We start from the raw sequence: 19,887 nt of genomic DNA on the forward strand, positions 1-19,887 counted from the left end.
AAGTATTCCGAAATCCGGTGATGTGCTACATGCCGATGACACTAATATACATTTTTCTGACCATAGCCTAAAAGAAATTGACGCAACATCAAATACACCGTTGAGACAAATAAATGTTGGATATCCACAAATAAACTAATAAGTGTAAAGCGCGAACGAAGACCAGAGGACAAGAAACACAGACAAGCGCTTGTCTCTGTTTATTATCATCTCGTCTTCGTTCGCGCTTTCCACTTATTAGACTATGTAATACCAACTAGCCCAAACAGTCACCCCACTATCAAAGTGCTTTAAAACGACCACATGAACCCACCACGCGATAGAAAATACTGAAATACGATTGCCACGTGCAAAATGCAGGTGTAGGGCAAATGCGACTGGCGTCTCTCAGGGTGCCCTTAGAAGCCAAGGGAATTAATAGGCTGGCTACTGGGAATGAGATAACTCTTGGAAATTGAATACAATGTGAAACAGCTATCACTATCCCAAAGATAATTACAAATGGTCTCTTTCTTCTCAAAGCCTGTGCTTGCCTGGATTTTGGCTTGGTTTTGTTAGTGCTGTAACTATCACTAATAGCATTACACACTTCACCTAGAAGTAGACTTCAGCTACGTAGTCGTACTGCCTATTAGCCCTAATTATTATTTTGGCATTTATATATCACTCTTGCCAAAATATAAATAAATAATTTTGATAAGGAATGTACGAATGGTGTAGAAAGGGTGTCTACTACAAACTGATATTTATTTTCAGCACAGGTTGGAATGGCCTGAAAGGAAGATTGAAATGGAGTCTTGACTTGCTGCTAGAAAGTTCTGGTATGCGACGTTGTGTTTAAATGGGGACACTATTTTTTATTCCGGCCCCATGTATACATATATACGATACGAATACAGAAAACGTTTTCAGAAAGCGTAACTCGTAGCATGTACGTATGCTCCATTACCTAAATAGTCGATTCCACATAAATGCAACAATATTATTAGGCCACAAAGAAAACAAGCATGCTTCTGAGAAAGTGAGATAACTCTACGATATCAGCATGAAAATCAGTTTACTCCAGTATAAAGGATAACCAGTACTTTACTGTTCCCAGACACTAATACCTAATCGGACAACGCTCTGGAGATGTGGTGCTTTTTGCTGTTAAGAGCCAACAATAAATTCTAAGTAAACTGGAGAAGCGTGCTGAAGGCGGGCACCACATACTCCGGCAGAAGCTGTCCGAGGATCCAGGGTGACCGTCGACGGTAATGCGATTAGAATTCAAGCATTGTAGTGCCCCCCATGTTGCCACTCCCGTAAAGTGCCATGGATGAGGCTGTACTGTAGCCGGACGCCTGTCTCATTTTTTTGTCTCGACACGCTCCACCAACTATGGATTTCACCGCTAAGTCCACGCGAAGTTACTGTTTGAGTACGAATTCAGACAATACAACTTTAATATATATGACGCTGGCTCCGTTCCGTCCAGCACCGTATATGTTATAAAGTGTTTGCTTTTCATGTAATTGAAGAGCAGGAAATACCTAGTGGCACATACACAGTGAACTAATTAGGTTGACAAGAAAAATATTAGATACAAACCTACTGCAAACTGAGTTAGCCTGCTAAAGAATGCTAATCGCGTTAAAGGGAGAGTATACCTCATAACGACAGAAAGCGGAGATATGTCCACACAGAGGTCTACACACATACGCTGTGCGTCGCTTGCTTTGCCCTGGAAGCATCCCAACGCTTTACTCATTAACGTGTAGCGAATTTCCGGCTCCTTGGTTGTGAGCCAAGAATCGCCCTTACCGCAGGTATCCCGGTGGGCAGGCACACCCGACAACGCACTGACGCGTGCAGGACTTGGGAACCAGTTCGCTGCAAGTCAAGGGGCACGCCGACGCGCAGTCGCTGAATTCCTGGTTTGGCACGGCCTTGCACATCTCGCACTCCTTAAAAGTGATGCAGGTGCCCCAAGCGTTGCGCACGTAACCGGCGTCACATAGGCAGTGCCTCAACTTGATAAGCTCGGACGGATGCGTGAGTTCGGGATTGCAGAACGTGTCCACAAGCGGCGTTTCTCCTGCGGGTTTCTCTTTGCTGTTGCACGAGGTGGAGTCCCCTGCAAAAGTAGGACACAGCAGGGCGGTTTTCTTAGCAGTAGTATTCATTTCTGGTTTAAGTGCGTTAGCATTCTTTGGGAACTTGACCAGCTTTACGGGCGCTATCTATCTATCTATCTATCTATCTATCTATCTATCTATCTATCTATCTATCTATCTATCTATCTATCTATCTATCTATCTATCTATCTATCTATCTATCTATCTATCTATCTATCTATCTATCTATCTATCTATCTATCTATCTATCTATCTATCTATCTATCTATCTATCTATCTATCTATCTATCTATCTATCTATCTATCTATCTATCTATCTATCTATCTATCTATCTATCTATCTATCTATCTATCTATCTATCTATGTGTTTGTATCTAATCATATTGTAGCCTACCTTAATAATAATTATAATATTTGGGGTTTTACGTGCCAAAACCACTTTCTGATTATGAGGCACGCCGTAGTGGAGGAGTCCAGAAATTTTGACCACCTGAGGTTCTTTAACGTGCACCTAAATCTAAGCACATGGGTGTTTTCGCATTTCGCCCCCATCGAAATGCGGCCGCCGTGGCCGGGATTCGATCCCGCGACCTCGTGCTCAGCAGCCAACAACATAGCCACTGAGCAACCACGGCGGGTACAGCCTACCTTGGTCACTGGGTAGACCACGGTCGAAAGGTTAGCTCATCGGACTGCTGCGCTGAGCTCATAATGTTGAAAACCGACCATGGGACCAGCTTGGGTGACTGAGTGAGTGACGGTGTACCTACGTGGCCTCTCTTCGACCAACCTCTTTCACGCCGATACGGTTTACTGCGGCAGCCGGACTGAGTAGGCACCGCTGTTCGAAGAAACCCTTTGGCGTCGACTTCGAGCACTGGGTATGTGCCACTTGGCCTAAGCTGGCCTTCGATCAACTTTTATTACGCTAGCTTGTGTCACTCGGTATGAGTTCTGTTCCGCTAGTACAGTGACAAAGGCTCAGGAAAATTATTCTCAACAAGAGAGGGATGCGCTTGTATCGGTATTCGGTGCTGTGAAATTTTGTGACTAACTTCTGAGGGGTGAGTTCACTGTAAAAACTGACCACGACCCCTTGGTGGGGCTGTTGAAAGAAAATAAGCCACTTCCAAGTACTGCTGCTGCAGGCATTCAAAGGTGGACAATGGCTCCTGGCGCTTGCAAATACACTTCGCGGTACAATTCGGGCTCTGGATACACGATACTGATTTCCTTAGCCACCTTAGAATGCCATGAAGGAATGTGAAGAGGAAAAGCAGTAGCATGGCCCGAGAGATTCTTCCTTCGTTCATAGACTAGCAGGTATGTAGCACAGTGGTGGTGGCGCAAGGCTTTGTGCTTTTGAGCGGGAGGCCATGAATTAAAATTCCGGCTGTGGCGGCTTCCTACCCACCAGGAGGCGGCTGTGAAAACGCTCACGTACCAAGCTTTCGGTACACGCCAGATAAGTATATGTGGCTCAAAGTACGCCATGGTCCCCAAGTATGGCTTATATCTTCTATACTAGTTTTATGGGATTGCCGTGTATTCTTTATACTTCATTTTCCTTATACTGTATGCATGACGCGGGTTAAACACATATAGTTCATAAGTAACGTAGAAACGTCCATGCTGTCTTACATACAAGGTATACTTGTTTTTAATGATATAGCATGTGAGTACAATAAAGCAATTCATTTACCAGAGTTGTGCGTTGTTTCTGAGTAGCAACAGATGATCAAGACCGAGAGGATGGCGATGCGCATCGTGAGTGCTTGAGTAAAACATTGTGCGGTCAGTGCTGTTTTTGGTAATTAAAAAAAATTATGGCGCATTTAACGAGCTGTACCTATATCCTATTTAGGGAAGAGAAATAAAAAGCGCTCATTATTACGGAAAAGCTGTTCTTTTCAAGCTGGCTTCACAGCTGAGCACAAATATTCCGTACGCTTGAGATGTTTTATGTTACTGGCTTATTTCTCAATATTAATTACGACCTTGTGGTCCATGCAGGAGGGGCCATACAACTAACAATCCACAGTCATAAAAAAGTAAGTAACAACAACACAAACAAGATAACTGGAGAGAAAGATTTAGTAAAAGCACGTGATACATAAGACATCAATTACCATCGGAATGAATTTCAATTTGCGTGCCAAATTTCTTGCTTGAGAGCACAGCGTTCCTATCTGACAGAACTTTAGGAAAGAATCTATTTTTATATGGATTCGTTCTATCGGAAATTGGAGCAAGTGCTCTTCTATGGTCGTCCTTATAGATGTCTGAGCACTGTGGGGTCGTGCGCAGTTGTGCATATTCGCCGTTATATTCCCTGCAAGAAAGCTGTGTACAAAGACCAGCTGATTGACTCTTAAACGAGATGTTTTAGCTTGGATGTTACGTTGGCTTGTTTTTAAGCAAGGCGAGTCAAGTTTGTACTTATTTAAGATGAAGCGCACAACTTTTCTTTGCAAAGGTTCAAGTTCTCGAATATCTCTTTCGCTGTGTGGGTTCCATACAATTTCAGCATACTTGAGCTTAGCCCTTACGCAAGTAATGCAAGCGACAAGCTTCACGCTAGCAGGCGCAGTTAGAAGCTTGCTCTTGAGAAACCATAACTGCTGTAGCGCATAAGTGCAAATAGCAATTATTTGTTATGGCTATAAGCGCGATCCGAATCTACTTCCAGTATGTCACGCTGGTTATTGAGCATGTGAACGAGCCAGAAATTTTCTTTCGTAATACGTGAAAGTACAGTTTTCTCGGTGTTTATTTTCACGCCCAATCGGGTAGACCCCGTTCCAATGGGCTGTAGGCTTTTTTCAAACATTATATGAAAATTCGGAATATCGACTTTCTTAAGAACAACACAATTTACCGCGAACAACTGAACGAAAACACAATCATAAATGAAAGTGGTCAAGTCATTATCATAAATAAAAAACAATAGCGGTCCGCATGCAGTTCCCTGAAGCACTCCAGAGTTAAGAAGCAGCAGCTCGAAAAAAGGCAAGGTCTTTTTGGGCATGTTAGTGTACCATGTGCTTTGGCCTTTGGATAGCACTACATTCGTGATCGGCCTGCATTTTCAAGGGGCGCATTCTCCGGAATCAGCCCCTATTTTCGTCGAATAAAGCCACATTTTGGGTACCGGCTTTAGACGCACGCTGGTTACACCAGGGCATCTTGAACGCATTACGAACTTTTTGCGCTAATTATGCTTTAATTCCGCACCGTCATAGCTGTGTGCTAGCTTGTTGGGGTCTTCCTGGTTGGAAGCTTCATTTTGACGCCTCTCTTGTACAACGTGCACCACAATGCCCCAAACTGTCTAATGAACGAAAGCCGCCACATGCCCACATCTTGCGAACGGCAAGTCTATCTGCAGTGACCACAGACCAGCTTTCTTAAAATCAAATTGTACGATTGCGATAGCAATGGTGTGGCACTCCAGGCACTTATTTGTCATCACCGCCATCTTGACGTTCCGCATAAAGTACGAAGATGATAACACCGTCACCACGTGCCGTATGCTGCATATGTGGGTGAAAGCCTGCGAGGGTAAGCCCAAGATGGCGGCTCACTCTCGCATGCGCAAAGGAGGAAAGCGGGGAGGTAGCGCGCTGTCTTCCGTCGTGCCCACGGCAGTGGGGGGAGGGAAGGGAGGTGGGCATGCCGCACTGCGGCAGCAAGTGTGCATGGCGCGGTAGCGCGGGTTTTGTCGTGAAAGCGGTCTGCTTTGGGGTGAGCATAGGTGGGCCGACGGCTCGCAGTTTTGCGCGTGCTGTGTTCTGGGCACCCAGTTGGCGATGAAGCGGTGGACAGCAAGAAAGTCACTTAGTTGGCAGCGGCGGCCACTTTTCCTCACGCCAGCGTTCAGGCAGGGAGTGTGCGTGGTCATCGAGTGTGATGTGTGCATGTTTCCCTCACACACTGCTTGTTAATTTAGCTAGTAAGCGAGTGTTTACAAGTTTATACGGCCTATAAAACTACTATCCAGCTTATGCTATGACCGCTGGATACATGACAACAGATTCCACAAAACACTGCTTCAATTCATACACAACACAGGCCTAACAGCACACATATAATACACATATACGCACCAAGAATTATGCCCTAAAGGCAAGTCTTTATAGCAATAAAAAAAAATTACGACTGTCGACTAATTTGCCATCACAATCGAAGTTTCCTCATTACAGCGAAACTATGCACAGTCTGCAGAGTCCAGGCTTATGCACGAACCATGAACCGGTTTTCCACAAGCCTATGGGCACCCTGCTTTGTAATTGTGGTAGGCATGGTTAGGTCTGTTCTTGTAGGTCTGACACTCCAGCACTTTGATGGAAACGTCTCAGGCGTTTTGCACGTGACTTGGCATGCAGATTCACTTGTCAAGCTCGTTCAACTGGAAAGCCCGTGTGAGGTGAGGCTGGCCGAATTAGTTTTTCTTTAGCGTTCCTACTAAGGAGTTTTCGTAGTTTGACGGTTAAACCTGAGACCAGAGGTCAACGTGTACATTATCTTAGCCAGGGGTGGGCGAGAAATACGGCGCATAAGGTACGTGAGTCCTTTAGTTCCCTGCCTTGGATGACGTCCGCACAGTGCTCCGTAGGCGCATGGACACCGCAGTTAGAAAAGTTAACCACCTAAAAAGCAGCTATACATTGGGAGTTCAATCAGGCTTTAGAAATGGCCATTTATAAGCGTGCGAGGAAAGTTCGAGCACTGTGACACTAAAGCTCTAGCTTCCGGAGGAGCTTGATAACTTTAGTCAAGGCCCGTGGAAGTAATGAAAGTGCTCAGTAACTTTGAGCTTCGCCAGCACTTAGCTATAATTTTCGAAAGGTGCTTCCAATTGGTCTTTTCAACATGGCAGTTAAATTGTAACTGATAACTGAAAGAATAGAGTGATTTGATTTTTGAAATACAGTGCACGGTTTAGTCATGCAGTGCCCAGCGAACGCCCACCGACAGGGGGCCCCCGTCGTCCTCTGCGCCTTACATGTCATGGATTCCTTGTGGTTAGTGATCAAATCACTAAAACTAATGGTAATGTCACACACACTACATATTATGAAATTTGCTTCGCTTTTGGTTGTCCCAATATTCGAAAATTTATCGCTACGTTAATTATGAAATCTGGAGCAACAGCGAAATTTGGTTATTTCGAATGGCACTGGATCCGTCTCTACGATCCAACTATGAACCGACCATCCCAACAATGTCTTATTTCAGCAAAATGGTTGCAGCGGCGAAAACCCAAAAAATACAAATTGTAGTACACACTAAAAGAAGTGAGTCGACTTGACATATAGATAAAGAAATTTCAAAGTACCATGTTACAACATGGAAAGAACCAGCAATTTTCACTAGTTCAGAATTTTTACTATTTAATATTGTGCTCCAGGACTGCTCCTAATTTATCAAGGCTGCTACCGTTCTCGGCATCGACTGGCAAGTTGCTTCAATCTACTGTTGTCTAGAGTAAAATTGGTACCAGATGCGCAGAAGTAAGGGAATGTGGAGGGTGAAAGGCTTTATGGATATTAATACGAGTTTGACAACGCTATCACCCTCATCTGGGCATCTTATTGTGAACCTCGAATATAATGCGAGAGCGTGAGTCAAGAAAAACGCTCAAGAGAATGTAATCCATGAGATCGAGATGTATGACGCAACCGTGAAGGGGTAAGGTAGTCCTCGGCCGTTTTTAAATGAGCAATCTATCGCAATTCGCGTGGCTCAGGCTCATACAAGGATGGAATTGCAAATTAGTGGAACGCAGTTGCAAACCACCGATGAAGAAAAATCGATGAACTAATTTAACGTGCGGAGCGTCAGCAGGCGCCGTGGCTTAGTTGGTTAAAGCGCCTGTCTAGTAAACAGGAGATCGTGAGTTCGAATCTCACCGGTGCCTTTTTTTTGTCCTCGTCTATTTAGGCTAGAAAAAGTGCAATGAAATGTTTGACAGATAATGTGCATAAAGCATCCGTAAAAACCTAGATGGAGTATTTTGGTAGAACGTGCAGAGTTTTCCATAAACGCTTATTGCAACACTATTCAGGTTTTTTGAGCTGTATTGCAGCAAAAAGCGAACATTACATGTGTCAGAAATCTAAGTGGGGAATTGGCTAATTACGAAAATGTTAGAGTATAGCTTTGTAACAGTTTACAATACATACCGCACATTAAGAACTGCAAATCAGGGGTTAGCAAGGAATATCCGTCTGTAAGGAACTCTGGGAATGGCACTAGTTTCGACACATGGACCATCAAATTTTAGACCCCAAATGCAAGCTTGTATCACTCGTATTCCTAACAAAGAGTCATTTCCTGCACTGAAGAGCTACGATAACGAAGGCGCCGTTGTTTTTTGTCACGTACTTTCGAAATCTACTTCTCAAATGTACAGTAAGCCCATAAATCATTTCAAGTAAATACGCCTTGGAAGCTCACCGGTTACACTTCGTAACTTGCAACGTGTGCCTCAAGTTACTTAGCTCAACATAAATGCGCAGAATGCTAATTATTAGTCGTTTACGCATTTTAATTTCTCTTGCAGGGAATGTCTGCGTCCTCAAGTTATTGAGCTAAAGAAATGAAAATGATGTATCAGCCATAACAAGATAACAATTAGGCGCTGTCTAAAATAACGCTGTACATCTTTATTAATTTATTCCACGTAATTGTTGATAAGAGTTTTCATTGCGCTTCAACTAGGTAAAAAAACTGCATAGCACACAAACTCGGGTCGGCGTCCTCGGTGTCAGCTGATGGATCGTGTTAACGTTCCTATTTAGGCAACGAGGTCTCCTGCCGTCTCTACAGAGTTGGATAAGTTAACAATTTTGGTGGTTATTCCTGTTTTAGGAGTCCAGCGTATACGACGGGCACGCAGAAAGAAAACGCACCCATGTCACTCTCTGTGTCTTTAATTCATAATTACAGATAACGTCACTTTGGCGAAGGCTTTTTTGCAGCGTCATTCACTCTGGACAATGACCTGCATCCGAGGTGTCATGTCTGGACATGAGCTATCTGCTAAGATATCTTTGAAGGGAACAGCGCAAAATACCGGACAAGCGAGTGGTAAACACACAATGAGACATCGCTGTCTACCAGCTCATGATCGCGACGTCCGAAAATTCAGCGCGAGAACGGATGAAGACCTCTGGACGAGAACAGAACACGTGCGCTGACAATTGTCAACTGGAAGGCACCGCTCTATGTGCGTGTACGTGCGGCTGTTTGTGTGAGTGTGCGTAACTGCATGCCTGCCTGTGTGCTTGCCTGTTTGTGTGTCTCTCTGTGTGTGTACGCGGGCACTTGCATGTGTTTGTGTGTGTCTGCCTTGGTGCCTGTGTGCATCTGTGTGTGTTTGTTTAGATGTGTTTTTCTGCAGGTCTCTTGTACCGTCATTGACGCTTTTCCCTTCAAAGCTATTCTGCATGCTTGTCCAGTCGTAGTTTAGTGAACGACGCGACACGCCTCGACTGAGTTGTCGACCAGCTCGGAATCGCCAAGTAGGTTAAAGGTATTGCGTAGCGAAAGCGAGGTAAAAAGTAGAAAGGCGGCCTCGAGATGTGGCGTCATCGGCGGATGGGAACAAAGCCAATTTCCTGAGTGCCCACCGGCGCCGTGGCTTAGTTGGTTAAAGCGCCTGTCTAGTAAACAGGAGATCGTGAGTTCGAATCTCACCGGTGCCTTTTTGCAATTTCTTTTTCTACTTTGCAATATAATGTATAATAGAGGTAATTTTAGTGCTTAGTTGTTCAGATGCAAAGATAACAGTTGGTAGTAGATGGTCTGTTTTAATATTTGGCATGACATCACTGAGGAGGCAGAGGATAACACTTTTTTAGTGCTTCTTTCGGTACAGCTTCGTGGATTGATTGCTGCGCAACTTTCCCTTAGCGAAGTCCAATGTTATGTGCTTATGTTAGCCATAATGTATCTTGTTTTTTTTTTCACGAGCACATAAAATTTTTTTAAAAGTTTGATAAACATTTCTACAGCTCAATAATTAATTTCGGTCACAGTATACTCTATACACAACGATTTGATATTTTAGGAGCATCATTTTACCTTATTATTCTAAAAGAAGAAAAAGATTGAAACAGAGACACAAACAATAAATTATGACTTTTTCAAGTTCAAGACAGATCGAGCTTACAGTAATGACATATCCCTTTGGTCCAGAATCTCCCTGGTAGCTAGTATTATTGGCCATTTGATATAAGTGACCATGTACTGTTGGTCGCAAGTGTATATTGTTTGATTATCCACTCGGCCGGCAGGGAGCCATGAAGCTCGGAGGAGGGGTGGTGCATTTTCCGATTAAATGCTTGTTGTGTTGTGTGCGCTGCAGTATTCGAACTTTGGTGGAGGTTGCATACCACTCCCCGATAAAGTGGTTCCAGGTTGGCCTTAATGAAGTATTGTACGGGCTTTCGTAAAAGTTTGTTGTATGGCATCCGGTGAGCTTCGCTTCGAATGACTGAAGCAGTCCTTTCGTCTCAGAAAACAGTCTAGGTATACGGGAACTTCGAAGTCTAAAAGAAGGCGATCATTTTCACAGAGAAAGGTGCGATGATTAGGGTGAAGTAAGAAACATGAAGCTTGGTCAGAAAGAAAAGAGCATGGTTTGGACGAAATTACACACCGCACACAATTTCATGATAAGGGCGACATGCAGAAACACAAGAACCAGGTTTTGTTAAAGTAATTTTTATTAAACACCATGGGCACATAAGCCCTGTCCCGAATACACAAAGAAACCCTGCAGGCGTTCAGCAAATGGCATCAGTGCTCGAAGAATATTCAGCGTGATATTTATCATATGCACCTTCGATAGTGTACTAGATTTAAGTCAAGTGTCACTAAATAGTGCGTGGCTATATAACTCAGTCAAATAACTAAAATAGTCGAAATTGTATTAAACTGACAACCAAGGATGAACTCATGTTCAGATGCTGTCAATTCCAATTGACTCCGCGTTCAAGCTTTTATTGCATTTGCTGACAGGGCAGCCCGCAAAATTAGGGACACAGAAGGGACGCGCAAACTTAAGGGGTTACATATTTTAGATATAGAAAAAATATCAATAAACAGGCACGATATAACAGGTATCTCTCTGAGATGAGGCTCCCGAGTCACTAAAGGCGGAAGGAAAATTGCAGCAGTTGATGCATTATAGCTTCACGTCAAGCTTTGGCCGTTCTCCTGCCCATACTTGCACAATAAACCAACTACCCCATTCAGATATTTCATTATTCTACTTCACTATAGTATCGCTTAATTCGCTGCTGGGTTTGACGGCAAATTTTTTCCACGTATACATGGGGTGGTGGCCAGCATTATTGAAATTCAATAACTTTAGAAATTGTACTTCTAGACAAATGAAGCCTTTAATAAACCACAACCGTTATGATCAACCTAGTTTCAGCAAAATGAACCCCGCACCCCCCCCCCCCCTCTTTTTACTACTATCTTGCGTGCGCTTACTTCCTCTTGTGCTCGCAAATTTTCCGGTTGCACAACACTAATTATTTTCCTGTCACCTTCCTGCACGTTTCCTTTCCCTCGGAAAACGCACGTCCCATCTAACGCACCACTGTTCATCTACCCTACACATCACAAGGCATGCCGAACACGATTTGTTCTGGGTCTCAGCAAAAAAAAAAAAAAAACTGGCTGTCCCATTCCCTAGATAATGCCAACGGCTGTCTTCTTTCCTCTTAAACGTACGACTGCCTCTTGCATTATTGCAAATTCTTTCATGCAGTAAAATGAGCACACAGGGAAAGAGCAAGCCCTTTTTCCCATATATTTGTTCGCTGAATATGCCATTGACGACATGTAGCAGTTGTGTGAGCGTTTATAATTTCGGTGAATTTAGGAATCTGAATTCGCCTTACTGACACCTACCAGAACATGACTATTGATTTCCTAGTCTCAGGTACGCAGCATAAAGATTTATAAAAAATGAATAACCCTTGAAGCTTTCCACAAGGCATTTGTTTTCCTAGAAGTGTGGGAATGTATGAACCCATACAAAATAGAAGCTGGAAGCAAAGCCGTGTAGCGATCTTCTCTATGAATAATGGCAGATGTGAAGACGCACTCTCCACAGGACGCTCATTTCAAAAACGGTTCTAATAGGTTATGTTAAGAAATTAGAGAAGTAAAGCTTTCTACGAGAATTTCATTGTTGCAAGAATAGTAAAAAAATAACAACAGCACGTTCTCTTAAGAACTATAGAGTTTCATTTTCCGAAAAGTATTTACACGTATCACCTCTTTTCGAGCTGGTAGAAACGAAGATGTTTATTACATTACGTACTGTTTACACCCTCCACTGCAACCTCTTGTTTAAACAAGAAGTGAAAGGAAGCGCTACGATGGTCATCTAAAAGTGTACCTATATCATACGCTGGTTCTTTTGCGTATGTCAAACTTGAAAGGCCGCTTCATCATTATCGTCATCATTAATAACATTTGTATCATCAGCTTGTTCATGGTTATTATCAAGCTAATTTTTACCCAGTGAAAGTAGAAGAGCTCCTCAAGCACCTTTAAATTACCTCTGTCACTTGGCTGCAATGCTGAGCATCCACAAGTGGGCTCTTTTGGTCGAGCTTGCTTTCAGTTACTCTAATCAAATTTACTTGAACTTACCAAGGCTTGTTTTCGCGCTATGGTGTATGCGGAGCTGAGCGAGAACACGGTGATGAGAAAATCTAGTTTGGGTTGCCCAGAACTGTGGCCAACCCTGAAAATGATGGTATATTCTGGAATGTTTGAGTCCGTAATCTTGGCAGGTGGCTGCAACTTCACAGTTCACTGAAACGTAGAATTAAAAAAAAAAACTGTTTGCGCTCTAGCTGTCAATTTCCAGGTCAGTTTCACAAAGGTGATTAAAAAACTGAACAATGGTGGCTGAAGTTTCGCAGTATGCAAGTGCTTCAAACTTTCCACTCTTGAAACATTCTACTGAGCGAAGCGCAAAGCCTGTTATTTTAGATGCATTGTGACTACTCTTAAAGTAGAAGAAATTATCGTTTTAAAAGCGGCAGTGTAGCCGAGGTCACGTATTCCCTCATGAATATTGCATGGCAAAATATTGATTAGGGATTTGAACGGAACGGCCTATGTGCGACTCACAATATCGTAGGTGGAGGCCTCCGCGTTCGTCCTGCCATTTGTCAAAATGCCTGTGAACAGCAGCAAAAACACATGTGTAAAACTGCCTCAGCGTACACGTTGGAAAAGTAAATATTAAGGTAAGTTTCCAGATGTTCCTGCGGCTTTAAATATATATATATATATATATATATATATATATATATATATATATATATATATATATATATATATATATATATTTATATATATATATATATATATGTGCGTGTGTGTGTGTGTGTGTGTGTGTGTGTGTGTGTGTGTGTGTGTGTGTGTAGCTTAAATCAGGGAATAAGACTAAATTTTTTCACTCCTCTGCTACATCATGGATCCCGGTCTGGATTCCCTAAAAAAGGAGATGCTATGCTCACCTAGGTAAGGTCGCCACCCAATATTTGATATTTAAGAAAAAAAAATGTTCTAACTACCACTCCTTGCATTTGCCGCTCAATCACCACAGTTTTCTTTTTCTCTGTTATGGATCCCAAGCTGGTTCCTGGTTTAAGATTCTCTTTATTGAGAAAGAAAGTTTGTGCGCGATATGCTGTGTTTCGCTAATCCTAAGCATTTTAGACTTACCTTACATATTCGGAGAAATTTTTTCGTTTAGTACTAGAAATACATTTGGAAAACCATTGTGGTCGCGGTATATGGCATGTAGAAAATACCAGACTGAACTGATGGCCTTTCACAACAATCCTACCCGGATGACTACCAAGCGACACAAAGTAACGTGAAATTAGCATATACAGATAGCACGACATCCCGTTAAAAGGTATGCTGAGTGCCTGGAAAACCTTCCGTTGCAGAAAATGTATACAGCCTCCAAATTTTTAACACACGGTCCATTGTTGGCCTTACTTGTTCAACACGGCCCAACGTTTATCCATTCTCTATGGTTTATCAGGTACCTACATTCTATGTCATGATCAACTTTCAGCACTGTAGAAGATACTAGATGTGTACAGGCAAGATCGTTAGCTGCGTAATATAGTTCTAAGCGTGTCTGAATATTTGAGGAATTAGGAAACTGTAAATTTGCTTGTTGCATGATGAATTCCATCGAAATATGCATGTTCAGCCCTCTGAGCATGCACGTTGTATACGGGGAAAGACCTGGCGTTTACCACCATAAAAACAGTAATAACTACCCTAATCACGATTACATAGCAACGTTGAAGCGCCCATACAGCACAGACCGCCCACTTTGACTCGAATTTGCGGTTGCTACTGCCCCTTTCTCCTGGCAGCAAGAAATAAATGGTAAAATCAGTCATCGTTTAGAGTGATCGCCCGCTTAAGGCAATGCATCAGGTATGTTGTCGATATTATCGGTATCACGTGTTTGTTTTGGCACTGCTAGGACAACAGGAGTAGTGCCGTGCCCTAAAGCCGGCTTTGATCCCAGTTGGTAGACGGCGCCGAATCAGCACTAGTTACATGCTGACGAAGCGAAGTGCTATTAAAGTCTACTTTTCACTGTATTATTAGTGTACTGCACCAGCCTATTATGGTGCGTAATGACGGTAGCAAGCAAAAGTCAAATATACGTCGAGTATACGACGCGGCGCGGGTGAACATGTTATGGCTGTTCGCCATTACTTCCAGCCAAGCAGGGCGCACAGAACTACTCAGAAAGGCGCATAGGTGAAGCGCACCACCGCTATGTCATTCAAGTAAGCGCAGCCTAAGGCGAGAACGCCAAAACATTTGTTTCAGAACCCGCCAACCGTGGAGGATGATAGCGCACCGCTGAGCATAAAGGTGGCGTCGATGAACACATTTTGAGGGGCGATTCCTATTGGATAAATTGTCCGATAGCTTTCATCAGGGCTGCAAGCAACTGAGATAGAGAATAGGAGAACGTCTATTGTAGTATGCTGGAAATATAGTTTACCTTCCTGATGACATTAGTTAGCTGCTCAGTTGAGGTGCAATCAGATCAGTAAGTTTTACTGCAATTTTCATAGAACAGCTAAATATCTGAGCTGAATAAAAGTTGCACGTACTTAGTATATCTTAAACGTATAACAACTTGCAGGTATGCTTAAGTACTGCTCAAAAAGTCTGACATTTTGTGCGAAAATTCGGTGCGGAAAGCACGCGACCAAAAGTTTCATGGGGTCAACGAACAAAAAGCTTCACATTTTGAATAAAAATTCAGTGCGAGAAACGCGTGCCCGGAAATTTCATGGGGTCAAACGACAAAAAGATTGACATTTTGTTTGAAACTTCGGCGCAAAAAGCGCGTGATCAGAAGATTTATGGGATCAAAGCGAAAAAAAAATCTTGGTGTGTTGCATGAAACTTACCTGCGAAAAACGCGTGACCGGTAGTCTCTTGGGGTCAAAGGACAAAAAGATTGAAATTTGTAGTAAACTTCGGTGCAAAAAATGTTTGACCAGAAATTTCATGTGGTCAAAGGTAAAAAGATTGAGATTTTGTATGAAACTGCTGCGAAAAGGGTGTGTCCAAGTTTTATGGGGTCAACGCACAAAAAGTGAAATTTTGTATGAACCTACGGTGCAAAAATGCATGACAGGAAGTTTCATGGGTCAAAGGGCAAAAAACTTGACAATATATGTTAAACTTCGGTTGGAAAAAAGCGTGAGCAGTAGTTTCATGGGTCAAGGCAAAAAGCTTGACATTGTGTATGAAATCTTGGTGTGAAAAACGCATGAGCGGTAGTTTCATAAGATCGAAACGACGCCGCTGTCTCGTTGGGGCTAAAGGAGTTCGCTTTTTCTGGTTACTCGGATCGCATTTGCTCAGCTTCGTTGTATTACCTTTTTTATCAATGTGTCTGCCAAATTTATTACAGTGTATAATTCCAAACAAGACGCATTTGCTTTGTTCACCCGCTGGTCAATCTTGCCGCTATTTAAGGAGCCACAGAATTTTGCCGAATCGCAATTCACGCAGAACTCCAATTATGTTGCAAGAATTCGAGAATACTTGATCAGTAGTGAGTACGCGCGATTGCATTGTGACGCACGTATAACAGCACGCTCTACAGCGATAAGGACATTGATGATCAGTAGTGAGTACGCGCGATTGCATTGTGACGCACGTATAACAGCACGCTCTACAGCGATAAGGACATTGATGATCAGTAGTGAGTACGCGCGATTGCATTGTGACGCACGTATAACAGCACGCTCTACAGCGATAAGGACATTGATGATCAGTAGTGAGTACGCGCGATTGCATTGTGACGCACGTATAACAGCACGCTCTACAGCGATAAGGACATTGATGATCAGTAGTGAGTACGCGCGATTGCATTGTGACGCACGTATAACAGCACGCTCTACAGCGATAAGGACATTGATGATCAGTAGTGAGTACGCGCGATTGCATTGTGACGCACGTATAACAGCACGCTCTACAGCGATAAGGACATTGATGATCAGTAGTGAGTACGCGCGATTGCATTGTGACGCACGTATAACAGCACGCTCTACAGCGATAAGGACATTGATGATCAGTAGTGAGTACGCGCGATTGCATTGTGACGCACGTATAACAGCACGCTCTACAGCGATAAGGACATTGATGATCAGTAGTGAGTACGCGCGATTGCATTGTGACGCACGTATAACAGCACGCTCTACAGCGATAAGGACATTGATGATCAGTAGTGAGTACGCGCGATTGCATTGTGACGCACGTATAACAGCACGCTCTACAGCGATAAGGACATTGATCGGATTACCTACCTTAGAATACGCTTATATTTTTAGTAAAACAATTTATTGCTTTCTGTGCACAAGGTTTGCCCATTGATGATGAATAAAAATGTTAGTTTAAGGTACATTAGAAAGGGTATTAGGTTAATTATGAGTCAGGATACTCTGCATAGCCATTATACAACTTGGGCGCACATGGCGCAAGCCCAGATTGCATCCAGGATGACCATGTTATAGTCCACCACATTCGTGAGCAGCCTAATGCGTGCCGCAAGGAGCCCGCATATAAGCGCGAGCTTTCATGCACGCTCCTCAGATGGCAATGCTCTTAACACCAACAAGTGGCTGTGCCGGCACTAAGGACTGCGCTGGCGCGTCCAACAGAGGATGCCCGTGGTGGCTTGTGCGGTTAGACTACAGTCTGCGCACCTTCGTGGCCCCAGAGGCACGTCTAGATCTGCGGAGGCTGATGAGGCGCCACGTTTCTGCTACGCAAGAAAGTCAGAGCCACGGAATAGTAGTCGCCCCGTCCTGGCTGGCACCGCCGCCCCCACTGGAACATATGCGGTGCAACAATGCAGCCGCAAATAAGACAACCAAGCAGCGTCGGCCCCGACTGGCTGAGAGCCGCGTGAATTGCGTCGGGACCTCGAAGAACGCTCGCATAGGGCCTACTCTCTCGCCGACAGGCTATCACTGTGAGAGCCCTGTCTGAGTTGTACGGAGGCCCATTTGTAGTGTGGCTCGCACGGGCACTGAAGGATGGCGGAGGAAACGGGGGAGAAAGCCCGGTAAGAAAGAAGCTCGTGAGGCGCCTCGTAGACCTTTTCATTTCCATCAATTTTGCAGTGATCAGGGATCCAGTGAAGTGTTTCACTTACCCTACCGGTCTCCGCAGGCCTGCATGTTCTCTTGACGAGCAGTACTGCAGACGAGGCTGTGTGTGGAGAGTTTCAGGCCTGATGGCCAGATTGTCAGTCCTTGTAGGCGTCCCTGTGTTTGGTATGTGAGCTGGTTGACAACATGTCTCCGGCCCATGATTGTGCTCGGTGTCTTTGTTCCGTCACAGTGCCAACGTCAAGAGTGATAAGCAAGGTTGAATATATTGCGGATTGCTTGCTAGGAGAACTGCTCTCTAAACACTCCACAGTTAGAGAAAAAATGTTGAGCTAGAACTGATTATACCAGAACAGCTCCCAACTGTAATCATCGTGACGGGGGGGTATTAATAAGGGAAACGCTGGACCAATGCCAGAACTTCATTTATGTGAATGTGGAACTTCGGCATTTCGGCCGCACACAATATACTGCTTCTGGTATTGTATTTTCAGCCACTAATACTCGACAGAAGTTGTTCAGTGGTCATGTGTTTTCCCGCAATGACATCCACACCTCACCCTCCTTTATCGCCATTGTATCCTTGCACCGTAACCTAAAGGAAGCGTTACCCAGGGATGTTCTGTCTAAATATATAAGTAGAGAGAAAGAGTACTTATCAATATCCACAGCACCGACTTTGATGCCTTTTGTTGTGTTTAAATGAATACATAGCAATATAAGATCCACAAGAAATAGATTTTTTTTAGGTTGCAAACTTATTTGCTAAAATTTCTGATAATCACAAAGTTCAAGTAGGCAGAAACATAAACTAGATGTATCATTACCTACCTATAAAAATTTATCTCGATTAACCGCATACATTACAATTTCTCTGAGGCAGAAATTGATGTAATGTAAATTGTTAAGAGACATGCCAAAACTTTGTAAGTGGGCGAAGTGCATAACGTTTATAATTATTGTACTAATTTCAACGACTCATACATTAAGTTTCTCCGTTTTGTTTGTTCAAACACCCGTATTTGACAAAAGGGTGACTATTTCTGGTGAACAGTTGCTGATTTGGACACTGTAGTGTTCGACATCTTTTCATGTCAATTTGCTCAAACTTCGAAAAAATATTTAGCACTAACTAAACGCTGTTAGTAGGTAAAAATTCAGTTTCACTCCAAAATCCAACAAACTTCATTTAAAAATGTTGGGTGGTTGTAGGGTAAGAGCTGTCTTGTGGTTTGTATGTGTTTGTATAAGAAAACTGGAGCTGCCTCGCGCTAAGTCTATTTAGATTGTTTGGAGCACCCGTGATATACAACGTGACATTACGGACAGCCGCAACCTGCACTGCCAAATTTGGACAGCAGTGTGAGGCCCTCAGGTGAGAGTAACGCCGCCGCCACCTCGTACCGATGTTGTGCCAGTAAAAGAATACAGCACGTGACAAGGTATACGTTACAGAGTGGTGAGTATCATGTTATGGGATGCAATGGCGAATATATCCCCATGTCAACAGTCGACAAGTGGATGAGCTGTATGCAAACTGAGTGGTGGGACCTAACATCTGTAGTGTTTTCGCCTATATTTCAGTGGTTGTCACAACATGAAACATAAGTATCAGTTACAGGCAAGATGGTTGTTTGCCGTTGGTCTTTTGTCATCATAGGTTCATACAGAGACCGTCCCTTAAAAGTTTTAGCACACTAGTAAGCGTCATTTTTCTGCCTGGTTATGAATTTACCGAGGCTTAGCGCTTTACTCTTATGCTGCATGACTTAATGTGAACGCATTTATTGTTTGGGACAGCGCTTCCAAGGTAAGCACACACCAGCTTCCATTGCGTAGCCGTATTGGCAGATGCAGTTTCCTTTGTTGCACGAGGGCACGCAATCTTTTTTCGGGGGAGCAAGGCGGCACAAAGGCTCGCAGCCGGATTTGCAGAGCTGAAATGTTGAGCGTGCTGGACATATTGGAGGGCACTCGCTAATTGGCACGCACTTGTCGTTGTCGTCCCTGTAAAAGATGGGTGAAAAGGTTATAGCCATGACGCGTCACCAAGAAA

The 19,887-nt window shown here is 43.5% G+C and overlaps 1 protein-coding gene and 2 non-coding genes across 5 annotated transcripts in view; 2 read left to right on the plus strand and 1 right to left on the minus strand.

Moving 5' to 3' along the window:
- Positions 1-19,887, minus strand: part of LOC139050523 (serine protease inhibitor swm-1-like) — a 31,355-nt gene that overhangs the window by 442 nt on the left and 11,026 nt on the right. For 2 of the 3 annotated variants that reach the window (XM_070527022.1, XM_070527021.1), the window contains exon 3: positions 1,804-2,116. In XM_070527022.1, coding sequence (XP_070383123.1) covers positions 1,804-2,116 — 313 coding nt within the window. Of the gene's footprint in view, positions 1-1,803; positions 2,117-3,820; positions 3,943-19,887 lie in introns of those variants that run through there. The other variant, XM_070527023.1, reaches the window with a different exon arrangement.
- On the plus strand, positions 7,965-8,038 carry TRNAT-AGU (transfer RNA threonine (anticodon AGU)). Its single transcript has one exon. It is a non-coding gene; the product is annotated as a tRNA-Thr (tRNA).
- On the plus strand, positions 9,754-9,827 carry TRNAT-AGU (transfer RNA threonine (anticodon AGU)). Its single transcript has one exon. It is a non-coding gene; the product is annotated as a tRNA-Thr (tRNA).

The sequence above is a fragment of the Dermacentor albipictus genome, chromosome 10, assembly GCF_038994185.2.
Source record: "Dermacentor albipictus isolate Rhodes 1998 colony chromosome 10, USDA_Dalb.pri_finalv2, whole genome shotgun sequence".
Classification (NCBI taxonomy): domain Eukaryota; kingdom Metazoa; phylum Arthropoda; class Arachnida; order Ixodida; family Ixodidae; genus Dermacentor; species Dermacentor albipictus.